Genomic DNA, 26,105 nt, shown 5'->3' on the forward strand with positions numbered 1-26,105 from the left:
ACCAGTACAATGATTCACAGGACTGATTTTTTAAAAAATCATATTTTTATCTCTCCTTCAGGGAGCTCAGAGCAGCTTATTGTTGTCTCCTCCCCTCCTTTTATCCTCACAAAAGCCCTGTGAGGTAGGTTAGGTGCTTGGATTTCAGGGTATATCCCATGCAGTTCTAAAGACGATAGCATTTAAGTCATTGGAAGAATGAACAGTGATTCCTTCCAATTTCCACCTCTGAATGTAGACCCCTTGGTAAGATTTTGGATTGCTGAGTGGACTGCTGTGGGGGGAGGGAGATCTTGCTCTGCAAAGCCTATGAATGGTTGAGGGCACCCCATTGACTGGTCCAGAGTCACCTAGCTTGCTGGAGTGGTGGTTTGAACCTAGGAATCTCTTTGATGCTAGGCTGACACTAATCCCCCACACTGGCTTCTCACCTGCCAACCACGTGCCTTGAGAAGGTTTAAATGATTGTATCTAATTCACATCTGCTAGTAGGATCAACAGAGCTCCGTGCCGCAGAGTGGTAAGCTGCAGTACTGCAGCCCAAGCTCAGCTCACGACCTGACTTCGATCCCGGCAGAAGCCAGGTTCAGGTAGCCGGCTCAAGGTTGACTCAGCCTTCCATCCTTCCGAGGTCGGTAAAATGAGTACCCAGTTTCCTGGAGGTAAAGTGTAGACGACTGGGGAAGGCAATGGCAAACCACCCTGTTAAAAGTCTTCCAAGAAAACGTCGTGATGCGACATCCCCCCATGGGTCAGTAATGACTCGGTGCTTGCACAGGGGACTACCTTTACCTTTACCTAGTAGGATCAACATTTCAAGGAGCGCTGTTGTCATGCCTGAACAGAGAAGGTAACATCCAAGCAAAAACCTTCACAGTAGGAAGTGCTCCCTTTAATGAGGGGCTTTCTATTTGGGGGGTTGCCTTTGGTGCAGCAAAGTTAGAAACTTCCCTACGAAATGCAGCACTGGTAAACTGATACCTTTGAGCCAATTAAGAAGCATTCAGGATGCTCACGACTCTTCAAACTGGCTTAGGTGTTAACCGTTCAGAAATAGATATTGCTTGGCCATGCTAATAGTTACCTAGCTGAGCAGAATAGGGTACGCACTGGCTGGGGGGAAGATGGTATAATGCTTGTGCAAGGCTTTTAGAGAAAGAGAACACGTTAGAAAAGCTTTCCCTGCATAGCTTTGTCAAGGAAAAGAAATTAGGCTGGCTGATCTTGTGCTCTAGTAGCAGCTCCAGTAGAGTGGAGGAGGGAGGAATAAGCACAGAATCATGTGGTCAGAGTGAGGTAGGACTGCGAAATCTGAAGCAGCCGGACAGCATGTCCACGATGTGTATGTATGCACAGAGAGGGCATCCCTCATATAAAGCTGTGTGGGATCATTCCTGGTGTTGAGTGGCCTGCTGGGTTTCAGGAATAGGCAAAGGGTGACGTGCAAAATGTGCTGCCCAGGGGAGCTTTGGATTCCACAGAAAGGCAGGCAAGGGGTTCTCCTTTCAAATCCCTCCTCTCTTGGGAGTTCTCAAGGCTGGGAGAACAACCTGCCACCAGTGATTGATTTTTCAGCCCCTGCTCAGTGTGTGGGTGGGTGGGTGGGGGGAACTGAATGTGTAGCTAGGGATAGCCTTTTAAAGCTTGACTTGATAGCACCCTTTTATGCAGATGTGACTTTGGCATAACTTGTGTGCTGTTTCTCTGTCCTGACTGATATTTTCTCGTCAGTTTTCCCCTTCACCCTTCCTTGCTCCTTTTTTAAACCTGCACCAAATTTACCGCACGCTCACCTGCTTCCCTCTCCAGCTAGTACAGCTCCCCCCTGCTTTTAATCTGCCAGGCTTTCCCCTTCTCTAGCCCTTCCTTGGGAGGCTGTCCTTTGAAGGAAGTTGTGAGAGAGTGGCTGCTTCCCGATGGGGATGTTTCCCCATCTTCATTCTGAACGCAAAGACATTTGCAGCAGGAAAGGCTCGTCCGCACTGAGCCGATTCTCAGTTCTTCCCTCCCTTTCCTCTTGTGTCAGCCATCCTCTCTCTAGCTACATGCTGCTGGAGGGCTTTGTACCACCTTAAAAAATTGCTAGTAGATGTGTTGTCAGACTGTATTATTGATCTACTGCCAATTAAAAAAAAAAAAGACAAAAAGCCCACTCTTCATGGGGGAACAGTGGTGGTCATTCATGGATTAGGGGGAACCATGGGGCCAGGTTGGAAACCCATTTTGGCTTTGATCTTTCCAGAACGATTGGAGTAAAGCCAGTTTGGGGAACATGGGAGCAAATCTCCAGAAACAATGATGCGCACCGGTGGGAGATGATAATACATAAATGCTTCCAAACATCCAGCACCAGTTCAAAACACCCTATGACCTATTCTCCACTTTGAGAGTTGGCCAGAACAAATCGTCCATATGGAGATGGCTTGAGTATTGGGTTTGGATATGAAAATCCCAGGTGTAAACAAATCTGACTGAGGTTCACCATATTTCTGCTTTGCAGGGCTGACTTTTTGGTTTTGTCCATTGCAAGGTTGTTGGAGCAAGGAATGTGTTGCTTCACTTTTTTCTGCACTGCTTAGCACAGTGTCAGCGGGAAAGAAGTGTTTAGTCATGGTGTGGGTACCTTTTTTTTTTTTTAAGGTTCAAGATTCGTAATGTTTATAAGCTGATGGAATAATCGTCCCGTTGTCTAGCTCTATCTGTGGGCCAGATTTACCACTCTTTCCCATTGACATCAGAGCTCCTGCTACTCCATTGCTCCTATCACCAGCAACTGCAGGGATTAGTGCAGCTGTTTTATACAGCTTCTCTCAGAGCATTGCAAGCGGAGACAGAGGGAGGTTTTGTCCAGAAGGGGAGCAATGTGGCAAACTGGCTGGTGTTAACAAGGACATAAACCAGTGCACGTTTAACAAGGAGGAACAATGAAATCCTTTCAGCAAGGAATGATTCTTTTGCTTTTAAGTGCTAGCTAGAGTTCCTTTTATTTTAAGGCGGGGAGAGGGATACCTCTGTCCCCTTTCTAGAAGTGGGCTTCATTCCTTCTCTTTTGCAAACAAAGGCCATTTCTTAGATGTATTGTCGAAGGCTTTCACGGCCGGAGAACGATGGTTGTTGGGGGTTTTCCGGGCTGTATTGCCGTGGTCTTGGCATTGTAGTTCCTGACGTTTCGCCAGCAGCTGTGGCTGGCATCTTCAGAGGTGTAGCACCAAGGTGTAGCACAAGCATAAGCAAAACTTCAACAGGAAAGAAGAAACCTTAAGAATGAACAGAGCATGGGCTCCAGTTCTGAAAAACACCAGGCCAACAAAACACTCCACACCCGACAATAGCCCTGCAGAGAAGATTAGCACATCAAGCACCAATCCATATGCAAAAGAACCTCCTCAGGTTACAGTGAAGCCTCCCGCCATTAGCATTCCACACCCTGGGAAACTCTTACAGAATGACTCAGCTCAACCCCACCCCTCCTGAGTAGATACGAATGACCTACATCTTTTCCACACGGTGACACTGAGAGATCTCTGTCTTTTGGTGCTACACCTCTGAAGATGCCAGCCACAGCTGCTGGCGAAACGTCAGGAACTACAATGCCAAGACCACGGCAATACAGCCCGAAAAACCCCCAACAACCATCGCCATTTCTTAGGTTAAGAAAATAATTTCTGTAGCAAGAATTTCATTACTTCTGTGGTGTTTCATTGTGAATGATTAAACCTTGCTTTTGATGTGCACACATACAATTTCTGTTCGCCACCTTTTATTTTTCTCCTGGTGGCGCTACCACTGATATGAGGTTTCTCCGGATCCCCCCCACAAGAAGGCACTAACATAGGTCATCTAGACCAAGTGAAGCACTTGTTGATTTCTTCTGGGAGAATTAAGTATGTTCAGACACTTTAAGTCAATAGGATCTAGGGATTCTTAATTGTGCCTTGACTGAATGATTGAAAATACAGTGGCATTAGCAGAAGACATGGACACTTCTCTTTCAAAGAGAAGATATTCCTGTAGCTTGAACGTTACTGAATGTAGTTTCTTTTGATTGGTATTTTCATGGCAAAATGCAGCAGCAAGGCTCTCAAGGAAGGTATAAAATGTAAAACAATAGTGCAACCTGTCACTGAACACCCGCTGCAAAGGAATTCTGCGGTATCTCTTTTGCAGCATGCTGTGGGTGCAGCTCTGAATGGATCCTGGTTGGAACACTTTTTGGAACAGTAGGGCCTGATTGCCTATTTAAATGATGTCGTTTATTGACAGAATAACAAAAAGCTGTCAGGTGCTTGCTGTCGTATCCTGAACCAGGCTATTTCCAAAGAACAGCTGGATCACTGCCTTGCAAGTACTTCATCTCTAGCTGTCCCTCTTGCTAACAGTTCTGCTTAAACCCTTCTGTCGGTCTCAATCTCTGCTTTATGTAACTATCCCTTCTGTATTTCACTTGACATTCTATGTGGGGTAGTCTTGTTAGATTTCAAGGTTTTAAAAAAGCTGTAGTATGCAAAGTGTTACCATATGTTTCAAAAGCCTTTTTATTTGACATGTCCAGCTTCTTGAGTTTTAAATAGTTGCTCAAAAGCTATGAAACACAACAGCCAAAGGAAAATTATTTTCCTTAGTCTGTACAATATACTGACTATGCATTTTGCACGTCTCCTACTAGTAGCATAATCAATGGCTACCACAGCCATACAGTATTTAAATATACATTACATTTCTTTTTCTTAATTTTTAATAAAGTTTTCTACATTTTTTTAACCTAACATGTGCCACCTTTTCCTGGAACAGCTACCTCTAGTGCCAATTGTGAGTATGCTGAATTCCATCACATACAGACATGTTTCGTATCTGTCAAGGCTTAAGCAGAGAGAACTATATTTTGGCTTGTGGGCTTGTTGCCCTTGCCTGGAACCTTCACTCCAGAGTGCTTGCAGGTATCCTATGGAGCCATGCACATAGCTGTCCGTTGCCCATATGGGCATCTCTGTTTGCTGCAGCAGTTTTGCCTAGGAGAAATAAAGAAGAGGTTGCCAGTTGGATCCATGCTAAATTTCCTGCTCACTTGAGGGGCTGTTGTCAGTGGAACAGATTGTTCCGGCTTCCCTCCTTCCCACTGATCTCCCTGAAATGCTGCCTTTGGGGGGCAGGAGATCCTCTAGAACAGCATGTGAGGCAAATGGGGGGGGGGGTACAGGAGAAAGAGGAAACGGGTGGGAATTATCTGTTAGTGGAAAATTTAGGCTGGAACCAACTCATAGCTGCTTCATGAAAGCTGACTCCTTCTCTCTGCCCACCGTTATGCTCCACGTATTATTAAAATGGGCTGAGCACAGGGAGGTCAGGTTTGTTTTCAGGACAAAGCTGCTGTGGACTAGTAACTTTTTGCAGCAGCTCTCATGGGTCTGTATTCACATATTCTTGAGTTGTCCTGAATTTGCTGTGGTCACAAGAGTCCTTGTTGAACGAATGTTCTTGCGCTTTCTGCACAGCAGAGTAAAAATTCCTTCCAGTTCTGCTCATCAGCCTTGCAATCTTCTGTAGGTCACTTTGCATTTTGCAAAGCCTATTCGACATGCCCATGTTAGTTTTGCAAATCCCAGGAGGCCTTGCAAGCCTACAGACTCACAGCTTTATCTGCACCTTTTAGACGGTGGGGGTGTGCTTGCAATGCTCCTTGTTGTCTTGATAGATTAGAAAAAGGTGTCAGAGACATGGTAGGAGGAGTGTCATTGTTGCCAATGCCTTTGGGCTGTTGGAGGCTGCTTCAGACATTTCTGGGTGGCGACTTCACACTGGCTTTTGTTTCAGTTTTGCACTTGCAGTCATGGCAACAGGTATAAAACAGAACTCTTGAGGCGCTTGTAGTAGCCTGTATTTTTGTCATCCTCCATAATTGCAATGTCCCTCTCTGTGACTTACTGCATATAGATTTTGGCTGTGGCCCTGAACTGTTTAGATTGCAGGAAGGTCACTGTGACCTTTAATGACTAAGAGCAGCAGCAGAGTAAACCTAAGTCTTGTGTTGACGTTTCTACCCAATCTGTGAGCTGGTCATGCTGATGGGAGAAAATGAGTGGGAGGGGGGATACGTGCATGCTACAAAGATCGTCCACACAACTTTACTTCATTACTTCCTACCACTGAGATCCCTTTGAGCACACATTTCTAGGAATTCGTAAGTCTTCTGACCGTGCCATCCAGCTTTATTAAAATATGCTCCCACAGTTCACATAACATGCAAGTGTCATCTTCTCCCAAAGACAGATTAGGGTAGGTTGGTAGATCCGTCCAGTAGTATTAACGTATCATGTTTTGGGGAAATCTGTTGGCACAAACTGCTTGTATCAGGTTGGAATACTGCTGTTTTTGGCTGAGTTTATATTTCTGGAATTACGCTTCTAATAAGTTGATCAGTTGATACTCCATCAGCTGTTGTGTCCTGGATAGGAAGATAATATGAATTGCAGAATGGATGGTGAATTCAATGAGGCCTACCAAAGGGATAATCTTTTTCAAGCTCTGTGATTCACTGGGAAATTTTGTTTAGACTGCCTAAAGGGAGGGGAGAGAATACAGCTGTCTACTCTGGAAGGAGGGTTCAAAGAAAGGCTGGTCATTTAAGTTCCAGCACAGGCTGTAAAATGTAAGTGCAAAGAATGATGCTAGTGGATGCAGGAAGGAGTTTTATTAAGTATAACCATCATCCCATTTAAACATACAGCACATAGTAAAGTTATTGCATTAAGACCTTCCTCTGTGAATAAGTGGAAATTTCTATAATGGATAGTCCCTTGGCAAGCACAAAATGCATTGGGACCATTGTTGGGCTTTAATACAGCTGCTTCCGGTGCCCTGTGTGGTCCTCCTCTTTGTATTTGGATGTCTGGAAGTGCTGTCTTCAGTACGACATGTAAAAACGAAAGCCAACTTGCACATTAAAAAACAGGGGCAACTTCTTTGACATGCCCTTTTCTCCATAGAATATTGATGAACGTTTGCTTTTCATATTTAAGACAGAACTTGAGAAATGGTTCTGATCATGTTTCGAATTGAATTACATGCCCCCCCCCCCAAATCCCCAAACTGAAGTCCATTTCGGGATGGCTGGCTTGTTGCTGTAACTGGAAGCAGAAGTTGTCTTAGTGTTTATGGGGCCCAAGAGTGTGTGAGGGGGAGGAAGTGTGTGAGGGGGAAGGGCCCCCCTGACTGCCCTCAGTGCAGCACCCTTTTCCTCGTGCTGCCTGACCGTCAGGCAAGGCAGGGGATCAGCAGCTACTCTGTGGCGGCAGGGGCTTCACAGCAGTGGCTGCCTAGGGCAGTGGGGGCTCTCAAAGCAGCCCTTCCCAGCACAGGCCCCAAAGCAGCTGCCTGGGATGCCTAACGGCTGAGACCACCCCGATTGGAGAAATGTTGAATGTGCTTGCTGAAGTCTGTCAACAGTTAGGGGAGAAGGGTGAGGGATACATTCCAGGCCATGGACTTCTATCTTTTGGAGCCCCACTTTAGACAGCATATGACATATTTCCAGGGCTTTTTTCCAGCTGGAACGCGGTGGAACGGAGTTCTGGAACCTCTTGAAAATGGTCACATGGCTGGTGGCCCCGCCCCCTGATCTCCAAACAGGGGAATTTAGATTGCCCTCCGCGCTGCTGGCAATTTAAACTTTAAAAAAAATCCCGCTTGTTCCAGCTGACCCAAAGTGACATCATTGGCCCTGGGAGCATGCGTGCACTTTGCGTGCACACATGTGGTACCAGGGGCACCACCTCCCACCAAGAGTTGCCCCCTGTGCTGGCAACCCACTGAGTTGCACTGCCTCTTTTCTCAGAAAAAAAGCCCTGCATATTTCAAATGAGAAGCTACTGCCTGACAGCGCCACTGGGGCTAGTGAAAAGGGAGAGGCGTTCCAATATTTTCCTAGAGATGCCAGAATACCAAAGAGCATCCCTTAATACAGCCTGTGACTCACCAGGCAGAGAGCTGCCATCCAGGCACTTATTGTGTATCCCACCAGGCTGACACCTCTCCCTGTTTTTTTGCTGTCTCAGCCCAGTGGTAAAAACAGAAATCTTACAAAGCTTTTAAGCCTCTGTATGTGTGTTTGTGTTTGTGTGTGCGTGTGTGTGTGTAGGATATGTGAGCCATCTGGTTACTAGTTGAGGAGGTCTGACTTCAAGGCTTTATTTGATTGCTCTGAAAATTAGCATTAAAGTAATTGGCACCCCCATGTCCCACTCTTCTGTGCTGTCACCTTTCTTGCCCACTTTGTAAAAACTAATTAATACCTATCTGATACCATTCTTTTCTGCTCCTGTTCTTCTTTACTGTGCTACTGTTGGGGTGCTGATCAGGAACTGAACCACTCTGTGTTTAACTCAGTGCTGAGTGTAGGTTAACACTGAGCCAAGGATACCTCTGGCAGGCTTCTCCTTGGTGGGGCTGCTGATGCTCTGAAAGATGGATAGAACAAGAGTGTCCACTTTGAGCAGGTGCATTTGTGCCACAGGTGCTGCTCATGTAGGAGGAATTACTGGTCTCTCTAGGCAACTAACAATTTCCATGGATAGTAATATGATCTGAGTCTAACTAAAAGTAGAAGGTAATAGATAGTAGTGGACCTTTAACTATCTGTGATATGGCATTGGAATTTTTGCCACCTAGTTGTTTACTTTTGCGTTGTCCCAGCCACTAGGATTATGCTGTTTTTATTGTCCCCCTCCTCAATTTTGTTGTTTTTTAAAGGTTTTGTTTTTTTAAAGGTTTTGGTTTTTTTAAAGGTATAATATTTATTGTGGAATTTTTTGTGGCAAACTGCTTCGGGTCTCATTTTGAGGGAGAGGCAGTCTAAAAATCTGAAAAATAAAAATAAAATATTGATTGGATGCTGTTATGTATTGTGTTTATGTAGCAAGATAAGCAACACGAGAGCTAAAATAAATGCAGTATGTTCTCTCCCCTCACCTCCAGGTGTGACATCTGTTGTATTACCTTTCGTACCCACCGGGGTTTGTTGCGGCATAATGCAGTCATTCATAAACAACTTCCAAGAGACCCATCGGGAAAGCCTTTTATTCAGAACAACCCCTCGATTCCTGCGGGGTTCCATGATTTGGGATTCACAGACTTCTCTTGCAGGAAATTTCCTCGCATCTCTCAGGTAATCTTTTTCTTTGGTTGATAATCTGAATGTATGGCGATTTTTTTCCTTGTTGAAATTATAATTATAATATTTTAGATGGGGATTGAGGAACAGAGTACTTAGGGGAATATAAAGAGGATGAGCCCAAATTGGCATACTTGATCTGTCTACATCTGCATCCTGTAGGGGAGAGTTTAATGTTTAACTGGCAGCCCTGAAGGATACCTGTTACTGTTTGGCTTAAAAGGAAGCATATTTATGCCAGCTCAGTAAGCTTTCATGCAGATTTGCAAGCTGCATCTCTGCTGGCTTTGGTACTTGTGTTAGAGGAATAAATAAAGTTCTGAGATAGCATATCTACAAGTCAGATCAAATTCATAACGTGCTTTGTGTTCCAGAAGGGCAATTACATTAGAAGGACAAGTGGTATGGCGCCTTGAAATCTGATGGGCCTGAGCTTTTTGCTGGCCACTGGCATCTCTTGCCACTACTGAACCACGTAGATCTTGAGATCCTGAAACACTCTTCGCCCTTTCATAAAGAGATGTCTTTGATAGTTACTCTTTGCCTGTGATGTGGGTGTATCTTCTGTCCAAGATCTAAGCAGTGAACATATGTGCAGATTTCCCAAACCATATAGGGCTTTAAGGGTCAGCACCACCACCTTGAATTGTGTCTGAAAGTAAACTGGGAGCCAATGTAGATGGTCCAAGGCTGGAGTTATATTGTCCCTATGACCCACTCCATCAGTCAGCATCCTAGCTGCAACATTCTGCACTGAGTGCAGAAGTTTCCAAACACTATTCCAGGGCAGCTCCATGTAGACCACATTGTAGTAATCTAATCTAGATGTAACCAGGGCATGCACAACAGCAGCCAAATATTTTCTACCCAGGAAAGGCCACAGCTGACTAACCAGATGAAGCTGGTAAAAGGCACACCTGGCCACAGCTGCCACTTGCTTAACCAAGTAGTTACAGACTGTTATATATTTTGAAAATAAGCCTCTGTGTAATGTAGAGATCAATGATTTGGTGTCTCTCGGGGCCAGAGTTGGTCTTGGGAGTTGGTCTTGGGTTGCCAGGTAATAAACCCCCTGCTTAGCCAGAGGTGGAAAGCTGTGTGGTGGGAGCTAGTGGGCCAAGAGTTCAACATAGGTCTCATACCCTCCCTGCCCCCCCCCCAACTCTGCAACAAAATTGTAGGTCATCGTCAACCAAGATCTAGATATATGCAGTTGTGTGTGCATTCTTTCTTGCTCTTGCAGTGAATTATCTGCTTGGATGCCCAATGGAAGAGAACCATAGAAAGCTTGTATACTCATATGTCAAATAACAGATTTTGGAGTTTGAATTTTTTCTCCCCCATTGTCCCCCAGGTTACTTATTTTGTGTTCTTTTGTGGCTTCTCATAGGTCTGGTGTGAAACAAACCTGCGGAGATGTACCAGTGAATTCCATCGGTATATCTGTGAGACGTGCAACAAGGCATTTCCCATGCTGTCTGCACTCAAGCTGCACATGGAAACCCATACAACAAGTCAGGGCAAAGAAAAGCACAAAGTACAGTCAGAGGATGAAGATCTGAAAACTTACATGGCATCCTTGGGACTGCAGCACACCAAAGACGTCAAACCCATCAAGCAGGAGGAACTGGTGCCAGACGAGGTCCAAGAAACGCAGCTAAGAACACTGAAATGTAACCTACCTCAGGAACCCGGCAGTGCTAACTATTTGAACATGTCCCCTCTAGAAGCTGCTTCTGTAGGAGGGCCTTTTTCAGTCCTTCCCTCTGCAAAAGAGAACATGAAGCTCCTGTCACTACAGCCTTTCCAGAAAAGTTTCATAATCCAGCCGGACAATAGCATCATTGTCAAACCCACCTCCGAGCTAGCAGACATTCAGCAGATCTTAAAGATGGCTTCCTCCGCAACCCCCCAGATCAGCCTCCCACCACTTTCTAAGCCCCCTCTTGTTGGTGCGCAGTCTCTCTTCAAGCATATGCCACCACTAAAGCCAAAGCCGCTGGTGGCTCCGCGGACAGTTGTAGCAACTTCCACACCACCTCCGCTGGTCAATGCCCAGCAGGCCTCTCCTGGATGCATCAGCCCAAGCCTTCCTCCAGTGCCCCCCAAGCTGGTCAAAACCTCTGAAGAATCAGCTTCGAACTCTCACAGCAAATCCGGAACCAAGCCGAGCTCCCCTCCCCAGGCCATGGCAGAGCCTCTGTGTCAGCACGAAATGAAAACTCAGCTGGAACAAGACAGCATCATAGAGGCCCTTCTGCCTTTGACTATGGAGGCAAAAATCAAGCAGGAGGTAACTGAGCGAGACCTCAAAGCAATTATCTCGGGGGCAGCAAACAAGAAGGCACCAGCCATGAGGAAGGTCTTGTATCCCTGCCGGTTTTGTGACCAGGTGTTTGCTTTCTCGGGTGTTTTGAGAGCTCACATTCGCTCCCACCTTGGCATCTCCCCTTACCAGTGTAACATCTGCGATTACATTGCAGCTGACAAGGCAGCGTTAATACGGCACTTGAGGACGCACAGTGGGGAGAGGCCGTACATCTGCAAAATCTGCCACTACCCTTTCACGGTGAAAGCAAACTGTGAAAGACACCTGCGCAAGAAGCACCTCAAGATTACTAGGAAAGAAATAGAGAAGAGCATAGAGTATGTCACCAGCAACGCGGCAGAGATGGTGGATGCCTTCTGTTCCCCAGACACAGTTTGCAAGTTCTGTGGGGAGGACCTGAAGCATTACCGGGCACTCCGCATTCACATGAGGACACACAGTGGCTGCCAGAAGAAGAAGCCGTTTGAGTGCAAGGAGTGTGGAACCGCCTTTTCGGCCAAGCGGAATTGCGTCCATCACATCCTCAAGCAGCACTTGCACATCCAAGAGAAGGAGATAGAGAGCTATGTGCTGGCAGTGGACTGCACCCCTTCAGAGAGCCAGCCAGGCCCTCTGCTACTGGAAGACAGCACTTACATGGACTGCAAGACCATCGCACCTTTTCGAGAACCTCAGAACGGCTTCTTAATTGGCACCCCTTCTCATCCGTCGATCAAACTTGAAAAGGCAAAGAACTTCCCTATGGATTTCGATGAGCCGTTAGATTTCTCACAAAAGAACAAAAACCTGAACTCCGTGCTGGTGAAACAGGAAAACTCATTTGATTCTTCTCTCTATGACTGTCCTATGGAGCCCATAGACTTGTCTATTCCCAAAGCTCCAAAGAAGGGCAGAGATGATGACGCTGTGAGCGAGGAGAAGAAGCAGGAGCAGCTCAGTGGGAATGATGAGAAGCACCATAACCTTCAACAATCTCCTCCCCCAGTGAATGGCAACTTGGAAAACCAGGCTGTCAGACATTCCCACCCACCGAAGGGTCCATTGCATTTGACTGTCCCAATAATTTCTCCAGCTCTTCTGGGGAACGCTGCTTTGCTGCGCCCCTTGAGGCCTAAGCCTCCACCTCTCTTGCCAAAGCCGCCCATTACTAAAGAGCTGCCACCCCTTGCTTCCATTGCACAGATTATTTCGTCTGTGTCTTCTGCTCCTGCCTTGCTGAAAACAGAGGTCACGGACTCTGTTCCCAAGGCAGCCAGCAGCTCTGCCGGGTCTGAAAAATCTGCGGGATCCAAACCAAAAGCAACCAGTGTGACTGCAATTGAGACAGATACCAGCATTCCCGGTGACTTGACACAAGTGGTGGGCAGTCCAGATAGGCTGCAAAAGCCTGCCCCTTCTGGATCCATGAAGAAAAGAGGCAGGAAGAAAGGCACGAAGAACAAGCCCAAACTGAGCAGCGGCATGGATCTGGAATCAAGCGGTGAGTTTGCGAGCATAGAGAAGATGCTGGCGACCACGGACACAAATAAGTTCAGCACGTTTCTGCAATCAGCTCCAGGCTTCAAACAGGCAGTTGACCAAAATGGAACCAGTGAAGAAGAGAGAGAAACAGTTGAGGACAAGGTATTAAGAGGGAAGAAGAACGCTTACTCAAACTGCATCCAGAAAGTCAGCTGTCCTCACTGCCCTAGAGTCTTTCCGTGGGCAAGTTCCCTACAGCGGCACATGCTGACTCACACAGGTAAGAGCATCATTGTGACTTTGGGACATGTAGCCTGGCATTTGTTCTAGAGCAAGGATTGTAGCTGAAAGGCAAGGCTGGGAATGATGAACCATTCTTGACTTAGTAAATTATTAGCTAGCGAAGTGAGCCCCAATGTGGTGCCCATGTGTGCCCTGTCAGCTTCCGGCGTGTTTCCTGGTGCTGCTTCTTCAAAGCAAACAGCCAATCTTAGTTTTGTTCCGATTAATTAGCATAGGAGGGAGAACCTGTTTTTCAGTAGCTGCTTCCATCACAAGTGGATGCCGGGGGTGGAACCTGCCAACGTGGCTGGGAGAGTAGAGTGGCCCTTTGCTACTGGTTCCACCCCTCTATGGCAGCCATTTTTATGGCACCTGCTAACATTCCTAAAAATTCCCAAAGCACATGTATACTCATTTTGTTTTGCCTCGTACTTAGTCTTGAAGCACATGGTTGTCTGTCAGTCTATTTTTATATATATATATATATATATATATATATATATATATATATATATATATATATATATATGTATATATATATATGTATATATATATATGTATATGTATATATATATATGTATATATATATATATATATGTATATATATATATATGTATGTATGTATATATATATATGTATATGTATATATGTATATATGTATATATGTATATATATATATATATATATATGTATGTATGTATATATATAGTTTTTAAATAGCTGTATTCATTTGTATTGTCGGGCACTAGGTGTGTAGCATCTAAGTACGTGGAGATTACTTCTGTTGCTATTTAGAGGGAATGTTGGTCCATGGTAAAGCAGTCCATATTACATATTACATATGAACCACGTTAGGTGTAGTTGCATGTGATGTGGTAGTTGAGCCTTCCTATAAGGTCTATTCTTACATCTTACATCCGTTTCATATTTAAAGGTTGCTGTCAGTGTCTTGTTTGAGGCTGCAGTTCTGGCTCTCCTTTTCCAAGTGCCCCATAATAATAAAGCAGATCTTATTTCTTGCAAGGAAAAAATACTTCATTCATGGCAGTGGTTGGGTGGTTCACAGTTTTGTTTCTCCAGTGCAGAGAGGCTTAAAAGATAAAGAAAGTTTGAACTGCTAGATTTTCCTCAGTTTGTTCTAACTGCCGCTGTATACTCAATGGTATTTGCGCTGAACTCATGGTAGAACGGTGTCAAATTAAATTAAGTTAGGGTTGTCAGATGAAGCGGTAATAGTTTCAGGCGTCCCCAAGGAATCTTCCTGATGCCGGTTCTCCAGTTTCAACTTACTGCGTCTGTAAAAGTAGGTTGAGCTTTTCAAATACAGCACCCTTCATACTTCTAGGAAGCAGAGAACAGATGCAGAATATTTCACAGCTAGAAACAGACATTGGTCCATTGGTTAGAAGGGCATTGTAACTATGGTATTCAACCTTTTTTTGTGGATGAATGGCTCGCTAATGCAGCTATCCTGATGCAGCTAGCTTGTGATACGCAGTGCATGCTGGTGAGATCCTACAGCTGTATGTATTTGCAGAGTTTAATCTCAGTTGTATATGGGTGAGCAGAGTGAAAATACTGGAGCTTTAATGGGCATTTATTACTCTCTGTCTATTGCAGTAGAGGGAATATTTCTTAAAATAGAGGTATGGAGAGTTCAGATAGTACATGGACATAGCCTGGGTTTGTTCATTCTGTTGATGGGCAATATTGAAAAATTCATCCTTTCATAGTATAACAGCAATATGACTGTAATGACAATGACTGTAGCTGCTTTCAGTCAGTACTCTCATGGCACTGCTATCTTAATGCAGCCCAGTTTTTGCTGCATATACTCTGATTTGGTACATTGCTCAGCATTTGTACTTCTATTTGGACCTTCTGATTTCCATGTATCTTCTGTTGAGGACTATGCAGAATGGTGAGTAGGCCTGGCAATTTCTCATACGCAAGGTGTGATCAAACTCCCGTGAGAAGTTTGTAATATTTTGGAGCTGTGTTTGCTAACCCCTATTGAAAGAGTGCTTTTACTTTCTTTGCTTCATCCCTTTCTTTACACCATTTTGTTTCAACAATTCCATAGTTTCTTTTCGTTTTTGGCTTCAGAATTAGAAAAAGTTAGACAAAATGGGGATTGTGGACAGTCTTAATGTTCTGGGTTCAGTTCCCTTTGTTACCACTTTTTTATCCTTTCCTCACAGCTTTGTTTCATATCTCTTGCTGTCTTAGTTTTCTCCATTTTTTCCCCTCTGCTCTTTCTGAAACTTGTTTTACTTTGATTTTCCCTCCCCTGAAACAGCTTGGTTTTGTTTTTTTCGCTTGTCTGTGATGCTTCTCCTATTGCTCTGTCCACCTTACCATTTTCTTTGGCTGCACATTGGGTAGTGCACGAGTTTTTAAATTGCATACTAGCAGTATATCAAAACATCAATATACTGCGCATATACTAAACCAGCAATGGCCAATCAGAACATCGGAAACAAGCAAGCACTCTCCTCGCTGCCAACTGGAACATCATATATTTTAATAGTCAAGTGTGGCTTGATCTGTGGATAATTAAATCCAGATTGGCGCCATATAGACAGCAAAAATAATTCTGCAAACTTGGAAGGGGGTGGGTTAAAAAAACGCAGTAGATCTCCAGTGTGGACAACAGCGCTGCAGCGCCGCCCCCCCCCCCCCCGGTTTTTGCCTTATTCTTTGCAGTTAGAAACTGATGGGAAAGTTTAAGGAGGACACCTGAGGTGGCAGCTATGGAGGTGGGCAGGTGGGAAGGAACCTCACCTGTCCACCTACAGTGCTGTTGCCTCAGTAACCCTCTGCAAACTTCCCTGTCATCGACTGCCAAAACTGAGGCAATGTCACTGGGTCGGGGTGGGGTGGGGTGGGGTGAGAGACGCTTCTTCGATCCCGGTGCCTCCAGTGCTGTTACTTCAGTCTAGGCAGTTGGAAGCTCCCAGGAAAGCTTAGGGAGGGAAGCTGAGGCAGCAGCTACGGAGGCAGGGTGGTGGGAAGGAGCCTTCTCACCCGTCACTGACTTACAGAAGCACCACCTCTCCGGTGTATTACCTCTTTAAGAGGCTGTTCCTGTAGGCATCAGTGCAAGCAGGAGGGTAGGAGGGGCACAGTTTTATTTCCCTGCTAGAAGCCTACAAGAGTGCAGGGCCTACCAAGAAATCTTCAGGACCAGGCCAGGACAAAAGCCAAGCCCTACCGTTACTGTTAATAAAGGTTTATGGAACTGGGTGTTTCATTGTTTGCTCCACTACACAATAACCTCAGCTGCCCTCTGCAGATTTTTCTGTTGCCTTCTAACTGCCAAGACGCCAGCAGTGAAGCTAGAGGCATGGGGAGGGGGGAGGGTGTTCCATCGCTGCTGCTGCTCCCCCCCCCAGACCAGCAGCAGCTCCCTGCCCTCCCCTCCATGCCTGCAAATTTCTTGTGGGTGCCTGTTTATTCCTTCTAAGTGTGCACCTGAACACCATGGCTGGGTGCCATTTTCAAGATCTGTAAGCATTGCTTGGTAGGTTCCTTTTCAACATGCAATTTAAAGAGAAAGGCAAGCCTGTGGGAGTATGTGGGGTCTTCTGGAGAGGGAGAGAGCAGCCAGATTTGAGTCCAGTGGCACCTTAGAGACCAACAAGAAGGGAGCTCTGACTCTCAAATGTTTACACCCTGAAAATCTCGTTGGTCTCTTCGGGTGCCACTGGACTCAAATCCTGCTATTCTACTGCAAACCACCTAAAACTATCCTAATGGAGAGAGAGAGAAAAACCATTGACTTGCTATTGATTCGGGGCGAGGAGAAGCTTCAGCGTGCTTTTCATCACTGTGTCTCCTGACCTACTCAGCATCCCCTCCACAGAAACCAAAGAAAGGGACGCCTGTCGGCAATGGCCCACCCCAATGACTGATCTATTTCAGGGCTTTTTTTTTGTGGGGATACTCACTGGTAATGAGTAGTGGCACCTTTTGGGGAGCTCTCCCAAGCCCTGAGGGGAGGACTTGGTGGAAATCATTGCAACCACATGAGAACTGGCACTTTTTAAAAAAACAAAAGCTATTTGTGTCTATTCAAAAAAAAAGTTCACAATTAACAATTTACAAATCGAGTGCAGCCAAAAGCATTTCTTGGCCTTAATGATGATTTACTGGTGGTTGGGTGATTCTGAAGCAGAATTTGCCTCAGTATTAACCATTAACCCCTCCCCCACCTCACACATGTTCTGCGAATGAAATTTGTGCACAGTGATAATGAGTTCGATCTTGACACGAGTATAAACATAGCAAGATTGTTTATTGAACAGGATGCTACAACCAAATAGTGTAAGGGTGCTTTGAAGCACCTCAAAAATTAACTTCCAATGTAAAAGTAAGACTTGAATTGGACTATGTGCTTGATAACCTTTAATAAAATTTAATTAACTTCCAAAGCCACATCCCCTGAGTCTTGAGGTCAGCCATGATTAGACATGGGCATGATCTGAATTACGATTTCAGAAAAACCCCAATTTTGGCATTTGCGCCATCGTGACTCAGCTAATCGGTTCCGTCCACGGCAACCGATCCAGCAGTCGGGAGTTTGCTTGTTCGGGACTTGATCGGATATATCGGTTTCTGTTCGGAATTGCAGACACTCTTGCGCCAGTAATTTATTCCAGGGGAATGAGCTGTGTTTGCCCTCCTACTGTCGCCCTCGAAACAGGAATGGAAGCCCAGCTTTCCTTGATTAGCAGGCTTCCCTCCAACCACGGAGCAGCAACCCAGGGGAGGGAGGGGGAAGGGGGTGTTCTGAAGCCATGGGCACAAAGGAAAGGCAAAAGGCAGTGTGGGAGGCTTGGAGGCCGCCCGTGCCGTTCGTCTTTCCCCAGGACAAGGGGCGCGCGGGCAAGCCGGCCGCCCCTTGTCTTACGGGGCAGGTGAACGGCACGGGCAGCCGCCGAGCCACTCGCGCTGCTGCCAGCTCCACAGCGCACCGGGACAGCCGGCTTGCTGCGTGGGCGGGGGGCGGGGGCGACCCAGGAGTGCGCGTGTGCAAGAGCCTGACTATGGTTGCCCTGGGCGCTGGCAACTGTAGATCCAGCCCTGGGAATGTCCCCTCCCTGAGGGGAGGCGGCTCGTTGCCGGGTTAAAAACTCCCCCCCTCTAAGTGTGTGTGTGTGTGTGTGTGTGAATGTCCCCTCCCTCCCTGAAGGGAGGCGGCTCATCGCCGCCTCCCCCTGCCTGCCGGGCCTGGCGGCCGCTGCCACCAGCCACCATTCCTATATCTCTGGAAACAGCGGGGCGCCCTCCCGCTTTGGCCTTCCCGATTCCGGATCGGAAATGGGACTTGATCGGTTAGAATCGGTGGCCTGGGGTCAGCAGCGGCCCGGATCCACTAACGGCTTAATCGGTATTTTTTTTTTTGGATCGTGCCCATCTCTAGCCATGATCTTAGCTATGCAGAATGCTGTAGCTACTGCCCGTAATTTAAAAAGAGAAAGAAGGGACAGCACAGCCAATGAAAACCACCACTCAAAACATGGGAAAGCAGCCAGCCAATCAAAGGCCAGACCCGTACACAAGGTACCATTTTCTGGCAGGCTTTGGGGGCAGTAACTGATTAAGCAACGCAGCGATACAACACATGCACAATTTGACTGCTTGTGATAGATCACTCCAGTGCAACAGCACAAGCTCAAGAAAATGGGCGGGGGGAGGGGAGGACCTCGCCGCCACAAGCTGAACAGTCTGTAAAGGAAGGTAGCGTACACACATGGAGAAGGTCCAAATAAAAACCTGCAGGGTGGAACAATTGTCACAAGTATGCTGCAGTCAGAAGCACCTGACACACCATCAATACTGCGGTGTGCGAGATGTCTGAGTGTCACTATCCTTCTGGCTAGATTGGGTGGCATGGCAAGTTGCAAACAATAATGGAAAGCTTTGGTTATGAGAGCTATGTCCCCCCCCCCCCCCGAGGATGCTTGGTCAATAGACAGGGGGGTTGTGTTTGCTGCTGCTTTTAGGCCCTGCTCTATTCCATATGTTTTTCAAATTCTGTTCAGGGAAATGGGGGTTTCTTGAAAGGTTATTAGGTATTTCCTAGGCTTCCCAGAAAGGCAGCTTGTTGTTGCTATTTACAGCTATGGGAATGTTGGATGTGTTCTAGGTCAGTGATTCTTAACCTTTCATACCATACATCCCATAGATCACTCTTATCAAAGAACCTAGGTCCCACCAAGAGAAACAAAAAGCCCACTTTTTCTGACAAGTACATCGATATGCTTACATATCATATACTACCCATCTAAACTGATATGTTTACAGGCTTTCTGTGGTTAACCTTTTATCATTTACTATAAGGACGTAAAAGTTGGGAGTAAATGTTGCTTCTATCATTAACAGATAATCTTGTAGGGACAGCAGGAAGAGGCACATCAGATACTTGCTGGTGTGCAGGGGGAAATGGGTGATCGGGAGAAACACCAAAGGGCCAAGGTAATTGCTAGCATGGCAGAAGGTCACAGATGGATAATCCATGGCAGATAGATCTTACAGGAAAATCACAGTTGCAGGTGGACCTGGGGATTGAGTGAATGCAAATTCTAAGCATCTCACCTTATTTCTCTGTCCCACTGGTGGTACATGTACATGAATCTGTACCACCAGTTGATAATCACTGTTTTAGGTTACATTCAGTATGCAAAGAGGGCAAAAGATTGGCCCAGTAGCAGGATTGGCCAGTGGTCCTGTATGAATGAAGGGTGTGCCCTAGAATCCTTAGCTGGAGTATAAAGTTTTCTTTCAAGGAGAATATCTGAACACCATTGTTTTAGTCACTGGAGCGTTTTTGCTAGGTATACATAAACATGCTAGGTATACATAAACATTTAATATAAATTTTCCCTGATTTGAACATTGCCATCCCAGAGCTGAGTTGTTAGTTAACAGACAGTAATATTTTCCTAATATATATATGTAAGCATGAGACAAGTTAATATTTTTGGAAAAAATTTTTTGTCATGCTCCAACTAAGTCTTGTTAGTGTTTGTAAAAGGTTACTGCCAACCATAGTTGGCGGAAGAAAATGTAAAAAATAGTATCTTACATACTAATAGCCAGGAGGACCTGATCTGAGGATACTTAAATTTGGAGATTGGAGCAATGAACAGATAAGCCTGATCTTCCTACTCACCTGAAAAATGCCCCAGGTTTGCAGAAAAATTTGAAATCTTAAAAAAATACATGGTTTTTAAAAAACCCACAATGATAAAAGGAGCGTTTGTAGCTTTAACCAGATGCCCTGGTCTAGCCAGTATTCCAGGCTTGGTTTCTGTTGATTGTGGGAACCATTATGATGGCTTCGTTCTTAACATACATCATCTAAATATGGACTTGTAATGATATATGAAACTGCTAGCTGCGGTATCGAGATATGCAAATATAAACCCCACTTGCTGATTCCAAATGAGTAAATCTGTTTGGTAATATCCCACGGTGCCATTATACTAGGGGTTTAGGACTAGATTTGCATGGTCCAAACAGATACAGAAGCACAGCAGCTATATCCCAATATTCTTGACAGCCAGTGTGGTGTTAGGTTAGGGTCTGGGAGACTTGGGGACAAATCCTCCTAGGGCCATGAAGCTCACTGGTTGCCTTTGGTCAGTCGCACAATCTCAGACTGGTTTTAAGGGTAAACTAGCGAAGGCAGAACCATGTATGCAGCTCTACACTCATTGGAGGAAGGACAGGATAAAAATATAAGTCAACTTGGCGTATTTAAATAAAAGTCTCAGCTTTGGAGTACTTATTTTTAATTTATTTAGAGGTATTTTGTAAGTGCAGCAAAGTAAGAGCTGTTACTGGGAAAATAAATTTGAAATGCAGTTAATTAAATGTGTTCAAGCAAGTGTATCAAGTTAGAGAATTTTGTATATGAATGGGTTTAATTTATTTGCAGTAGATCTCTCCAATATTGAGATGTTAAAAATGTACTTGGCTGTTCTGCTTCAGTGTTATGACTATTGTTTGTACAGAGAGGTATTGGTAAAGGATAATAAAAACACAATAATTATCCTGGTTGTTTAATTGCACTCACATCTCTTAATACAAGAGAGTGCAGAAATCCAAACTACACAAAATTCTTTGTCAAACAGAATAGAAAATTGTCTAATGCTTGCCTTAAGTATTTATACTCTGTTTTTGTATGAGTAATTCTCACTTATTTCTCACCTTCTTTCTCATCTGAACTAATCACCTTTCCATGGCACCTCTAAAATATAATACGAAAGTGCCATGGAACCACTGAGCGGTTGCTGAATTGCTTCACAACGTGTTAGTGTGTGAATTGACCTGCTTAGAACTATGCAGAAGTTCAGCCTTAATTAGCCAGCTAATGACTGAGCTGCTTCTATGTCTGCGCTCACTTTTGAAATGGCAAACTTTAAAAAAAATCTGAAATAGAGAATGAAAGTTCAAGCAGCAAAGAAAAAAGCTTAGCAGACGGAGCCACATGACTGCCACACTTAAGAGATTCAGGCCTGTTTAAACAACACATGATCCTCCCTAATTCAGATTCAGATGTTAATTAGTGCAGAAGCCAACTTATGGAGGAAGATTAATGTGCAGGAAACATCCATAAAGCCTTCATTGTATTATGGGGAGGCAACAGCAGCCACCCTTGGCTTCCTATAGCAACCAATTCCTTCTTGCCCTTTTCACCATTTCTCATTCTTCCATCATGTAGTGTCTTTTACAGATCCTGTTAAGTTGCATTTATAGGTTTTTTTCCCCCAAAAAAGTATTCGACTTTCTGTGATTGTTTCCGACTCTTGCTTTTCTAATCTTGTTGCGCTTGTCCCTTTTACTTGGCTTATTCAGAAATCATTCCTACAGGGAGATCAAGCAGGGTTCCAGACCCTTTCAAGTCATTGTAAGTTTGGGTTAGGCCAATTTTCAACATCTTTCTGTAAGACTGCAGGATTTTTCTGGGCATAGCTAACCCTAATTTTTATTTACTATCTGCAGCATGAGGGAAAATTTGAACCAGGGATGTTTTCTAGTTGGGTTATTTTTAATGGAGCGGTGTCTTAATTTTTCATTGGAAATTACTTGTTTCGAATTGTGATAAATTTCTGAACACCAAGTGACTAAAACAGCAGCTGCATAGTGACTGCTGTAAAGTTGCTTGCTGCCTGGGCAAGAATCTTCCTTCTGAATCTTCATTTATCTATGTCCTATTTTGATTTACTTATTTAAAATATTTATAAGCTTGACTTTCTCCTAGCATTTCAGGACCCAATAATATCGAACTCATTAAAATAAGCAGTATTAAAATAAGCAGTAGAAGAGCATTCCCATTTTTTGTCCAGAGATGGGCTATCTGAGGAGCTCTACAGAGCAATTCTGTTTTACTGGAGAGCCAGAAGGGCAAGACGTCCACCTGACCTGTTCTGGGAGGCTGATCTATAAGCATGTGGTAGCCAGCCACTAAAAAACCCAAGCCTAGGCTGCTGCAAAACGTGCCCTAGACGAAGAAGGCACAGGCCCCAGACCTTGCTGGGAGGAGCAAAGCTGCTGCACACAGCATTGCAGTCGTGGTTCTGCCACTGCACTCAAGGCAGTTTTGCAGATCAAATGAATTACCCATAATACAACAAAAAGGACATCAAGTAAACTTGGATACCAGCTACTAAATAACTTGTATACAAGCTGTTTAAAAACTCATTTCTGGATCCATTTCAGTCTGGCTTCGGGCCAGGGTTTGGAATAGAGCCTGTTTTGGCCTCCTTGGTTGATGACCTCTGTTGAGAACTAGACAGGGAATGTGGCCCTGCTAGTCCTACTGGATCTCTCAGCAGCCTCTGATGCTATCAACCATAGTATCCTAGTGAGTCACCTCTTGGCACTGGGCCTAAGGGGCACCACGTTATGGTGGTTCGAGCATTGCTGGGGGGAATCCTGCATTGCCCCTTGACCATTGGTCTGTGGAGTTTTGCAAGGTTCGATTTTGTCCCCCATGCTATTGAATATCTGTATGAAGCCACTGGGAAAGATCATCAGAAGGTTTGGTCTCTGTATCACAAATACAGGTATCACAGCTAGCTCTACCTTTCTTTCCCACCTAATTCTACGGATGCTGTTAATGTGTTGAATCGGTTCTTGGAGTCAGTAATGGGCTGGCTGGGGGTGAACAAGCTGAGACTGAATACTGACAAGACAGATGTTTTCTGTGTTAATAGAAGGGCAGACCAGGAACTTGAGGTCTCTCCTGTCTTGGATGAGGTTATATTTCCTTGAAAATCTAGGTTTTCAGCAGTCACATTAGAAAACCAGGTGGTTGCGGTTGTTCAGAGTGCTTTGGTCCAGCTTCAGCTGGTATGTCACTTGCACCCATTCCTGGATCAGTCAGATCTAGTCACAGTGATTTATGCCTTAGTTATATCTAGACTGCATTATTGGAATACAGTCTGCTTGGGGCTACCCTTGAAGAGTGTTCGGAAACTGTAGCTACTGCAGAATGCTGCAGCGAGACCGCTGGTAAGGGCCAACTATTGGGAGCACATGACTAGAGATGGGCACGATCCGCATTACGAACAAAACCCCCCTACGATAATGGCGATCGTGACCCGGCGGATCGTGATCGTCCACGGCCAACGATCCAGCAGTCGGGAGAGGCCTGGATCGGGGCGATCGGGCTCAGTTCGGGGATCCAGACACTTAGGCGCCAGCAATCTATTCCCTTGGCAACGGAGCCAGGGGAATGCCTGAGCTCTGTTTGCCCTCCTTCTGTCACCCTGGAAACCCGAATGGAAGCCCAGCTTTCCTTGATCAGCAAGGCTTCCTTCCAACCACGGAGCAGTCGGCGAGTGGCCAGACCCCCCACCCCCTGAGGGGAGGCGGCTCGTCGCCACCTCCCCGTGCCTGCCAGGCCCGCTGCTGCCGCCATCACCCACCTTCCCACATAGCTGGGAATACCAGCGTGCCCCACTTTGGCCTCCACGATCCACGGCTAGGGAACGGGAGATGCTTGGTGCAGGTCGTTAATTCAGGAACGTCACCGGCGCCAATCCACGATCAGCTGGATCGTTAATTTTTTTTGGATCGTGCCCATCTCTACACGTGACCCCAGTGTTACAGCAATTACCCTCTACCAATCTGGTCTGAGCATGACTCAAGATGTTGGTTTGATCTTGGGACCAGGGATCATCGTCTCTCATATGTTCCTGGCAGTCCCATGATTATGGAACAACATCCTCAGGGAGGTGCACCAGGCCTCCTTACTGCTGATTTTCAGGAGGTAGCTGAAGACAATTTTATTGGAAATGTCTACTTTTTATTAACTTTGTTTCTTTGTTTACTGGTGGTCTTAAATTGTGCTTTTAAACTTGGTTTTTATTCATTTTATGATTGTTACTTTATTTATATTGTAAGCTGCCTTGAATTCCTGCAAGGTAGAAAGGTGGTTAATAAATGTTTTAAATAAATAAGTAAAATAAGTAGATAGCAGGAGACTGTTCTGGCCTTAGACTTCTTGGTTTGCTGGTCTCCTTGAGAGCTAGGACTTAGTCTGAAAATTATCACTTGGCAGGGCCTGGAGTGCAGGAGCAGGCAAATTCGAGCTGGGTCTAGCACCTAATGGTTGTGGCCTTGTGATTTGGTTGATCCAGTTGTGTTCCCTTCCTTGTCCTCAGTTGAAATAGACTAAGGAAATGTGGTCCTTGCTGTTCTGGAGGCATTTTCTGGAACTCTCTTGGTGAGGTCTCAGTTAGGCCAGAAGCCTGCAAAGAACTGGGCTTAGTCTGGTTCCACAGTTAGGATTTCCATTCCCCTACTGGGGGCACGGGATCCCACACTTCCCACCTGGATCCTGTTGAGCTCGTGGGCCAGGTCCTGGACTGGCTCTTGGTTAACCCAGTATCTAGGGGGACAGAATGAAGTTCTGGTGGAGGAGCTTCAATGGTAGGCTCCTCAGGCACAGTCTCTGGAACAGATGGGGCAGAAGCATCTATCATATAGGAGACTCTTTGCCCGGTCTTGTTTTTGGCTCCCTAAAGTTCCTTGTCTGAGGCTTCTGAATAGGGTTGCCTGGTATCTGGTTCTTTCTTGGATTGTCTGGGAAAACTGCAGAGAAAATACCAGACTTGGGGAGGAACAGCTGGCCAAGGCAAGCAGTCGGTGTCCGGCAGCAGCGGCCCTGGGAGCCAGCAGGCCTTGGCTGAAGAGAGCAGGACTCAGGTTCATGCACCACCTCTCTGCCTGCTCCGCCCTGTGCTTCTAGAAGCCAGCCAATCAACTGCTACTGGCTGGTGGAGAAAGTTGCAGGCCCTCGAGGAGAGTGGGAGCTCATGCTCCATTCCTCCCCCCCGCCCTTATGCAGGCGCAGTAGTGAGGGCTGATGTTACTGAGCATCTTCTTAGCAGGGAACGAGGCAGCCTCGAGTGCTACGGCCTCCTCCTCTTGAACTATCCCTAGCTTTTGTGGGTGAATGACTTGGCACTGAATCCTACTCTTCTGGGCTTCCAGAACACCTCAGTCCGTTTTCTCTATGCAGTGAGGGAGGAGTGCCGAGAGCCATCGAAGGCAAGCGAGATTACCCAGCCAGCCGCCAATGCCACATTCTTTCCTTCTAAGTCAGGGGGAGGAGGAACTGCTATACTAGCTGCTCTTCCTCTCTCTCTGGTACCCACATCCTCCTGCTGTAGCCCACCTGTGGGGAGGTTTCCTTCTTTTTGTGCCCAGGAGGCACCTTGTCCTGCTTGCTTTGGTGTCACCTTCTCCTTCACACTGCATTTGAGGAGTGTGTCTGGGGAGGGGAACAGGTGAAGGGGGGGGGATGCAGCAGCTGCAGCTGCCCACTTCTCTCCACTTCCAGCCTATGTC

At 45.7% G+C, this 26,105-nt stretch overlaps 1 protein-coding gene across 2 annotated transcripts in view; it reads left to right on the forward strand.

Annotated features, from left to right (window-relative positions):
* Positions 1 to 26,105, forward strand: part of RREB1 (ras responsive element binding protein 1) — an 80,778-nt gene that overhangs the window by 33,541 nt on the left and 21,132 nt on the right. For both annotated transcript variants that reach the window (XM_054984689.1, XM_054984690.1), the window contains exons 7-8: positions 8,971 to 9,160; positions 10,557 to 13,236. In XM_054984689.1, the coding sequence (XP_054840664.1) occupies positions 8,971 to 9,160; positions 10,557 to 13,236 (2,870 nt within the window). The remainder of the gene's footprint in view (positions 1 to 8,970; positions 9,161 to 10,556; positions 13,237 to 26,105) is intronic.

Source organism: Eublepharis macularius, chromosome 7 (assembly GCF_028583425.1).
Source record: "Eublepharis macularius isolate TG4126 chromosome 7, MPM_Emac_v1.0, whole genome shotgun sequence".
Taxonomy (NCBI): domain Eukaryota; kingdom Metazoa; phylum Chordata; class Lepidosauria; order Squamata; family Eublepharidae; genus Eublepharis; species Eublepharis macularius.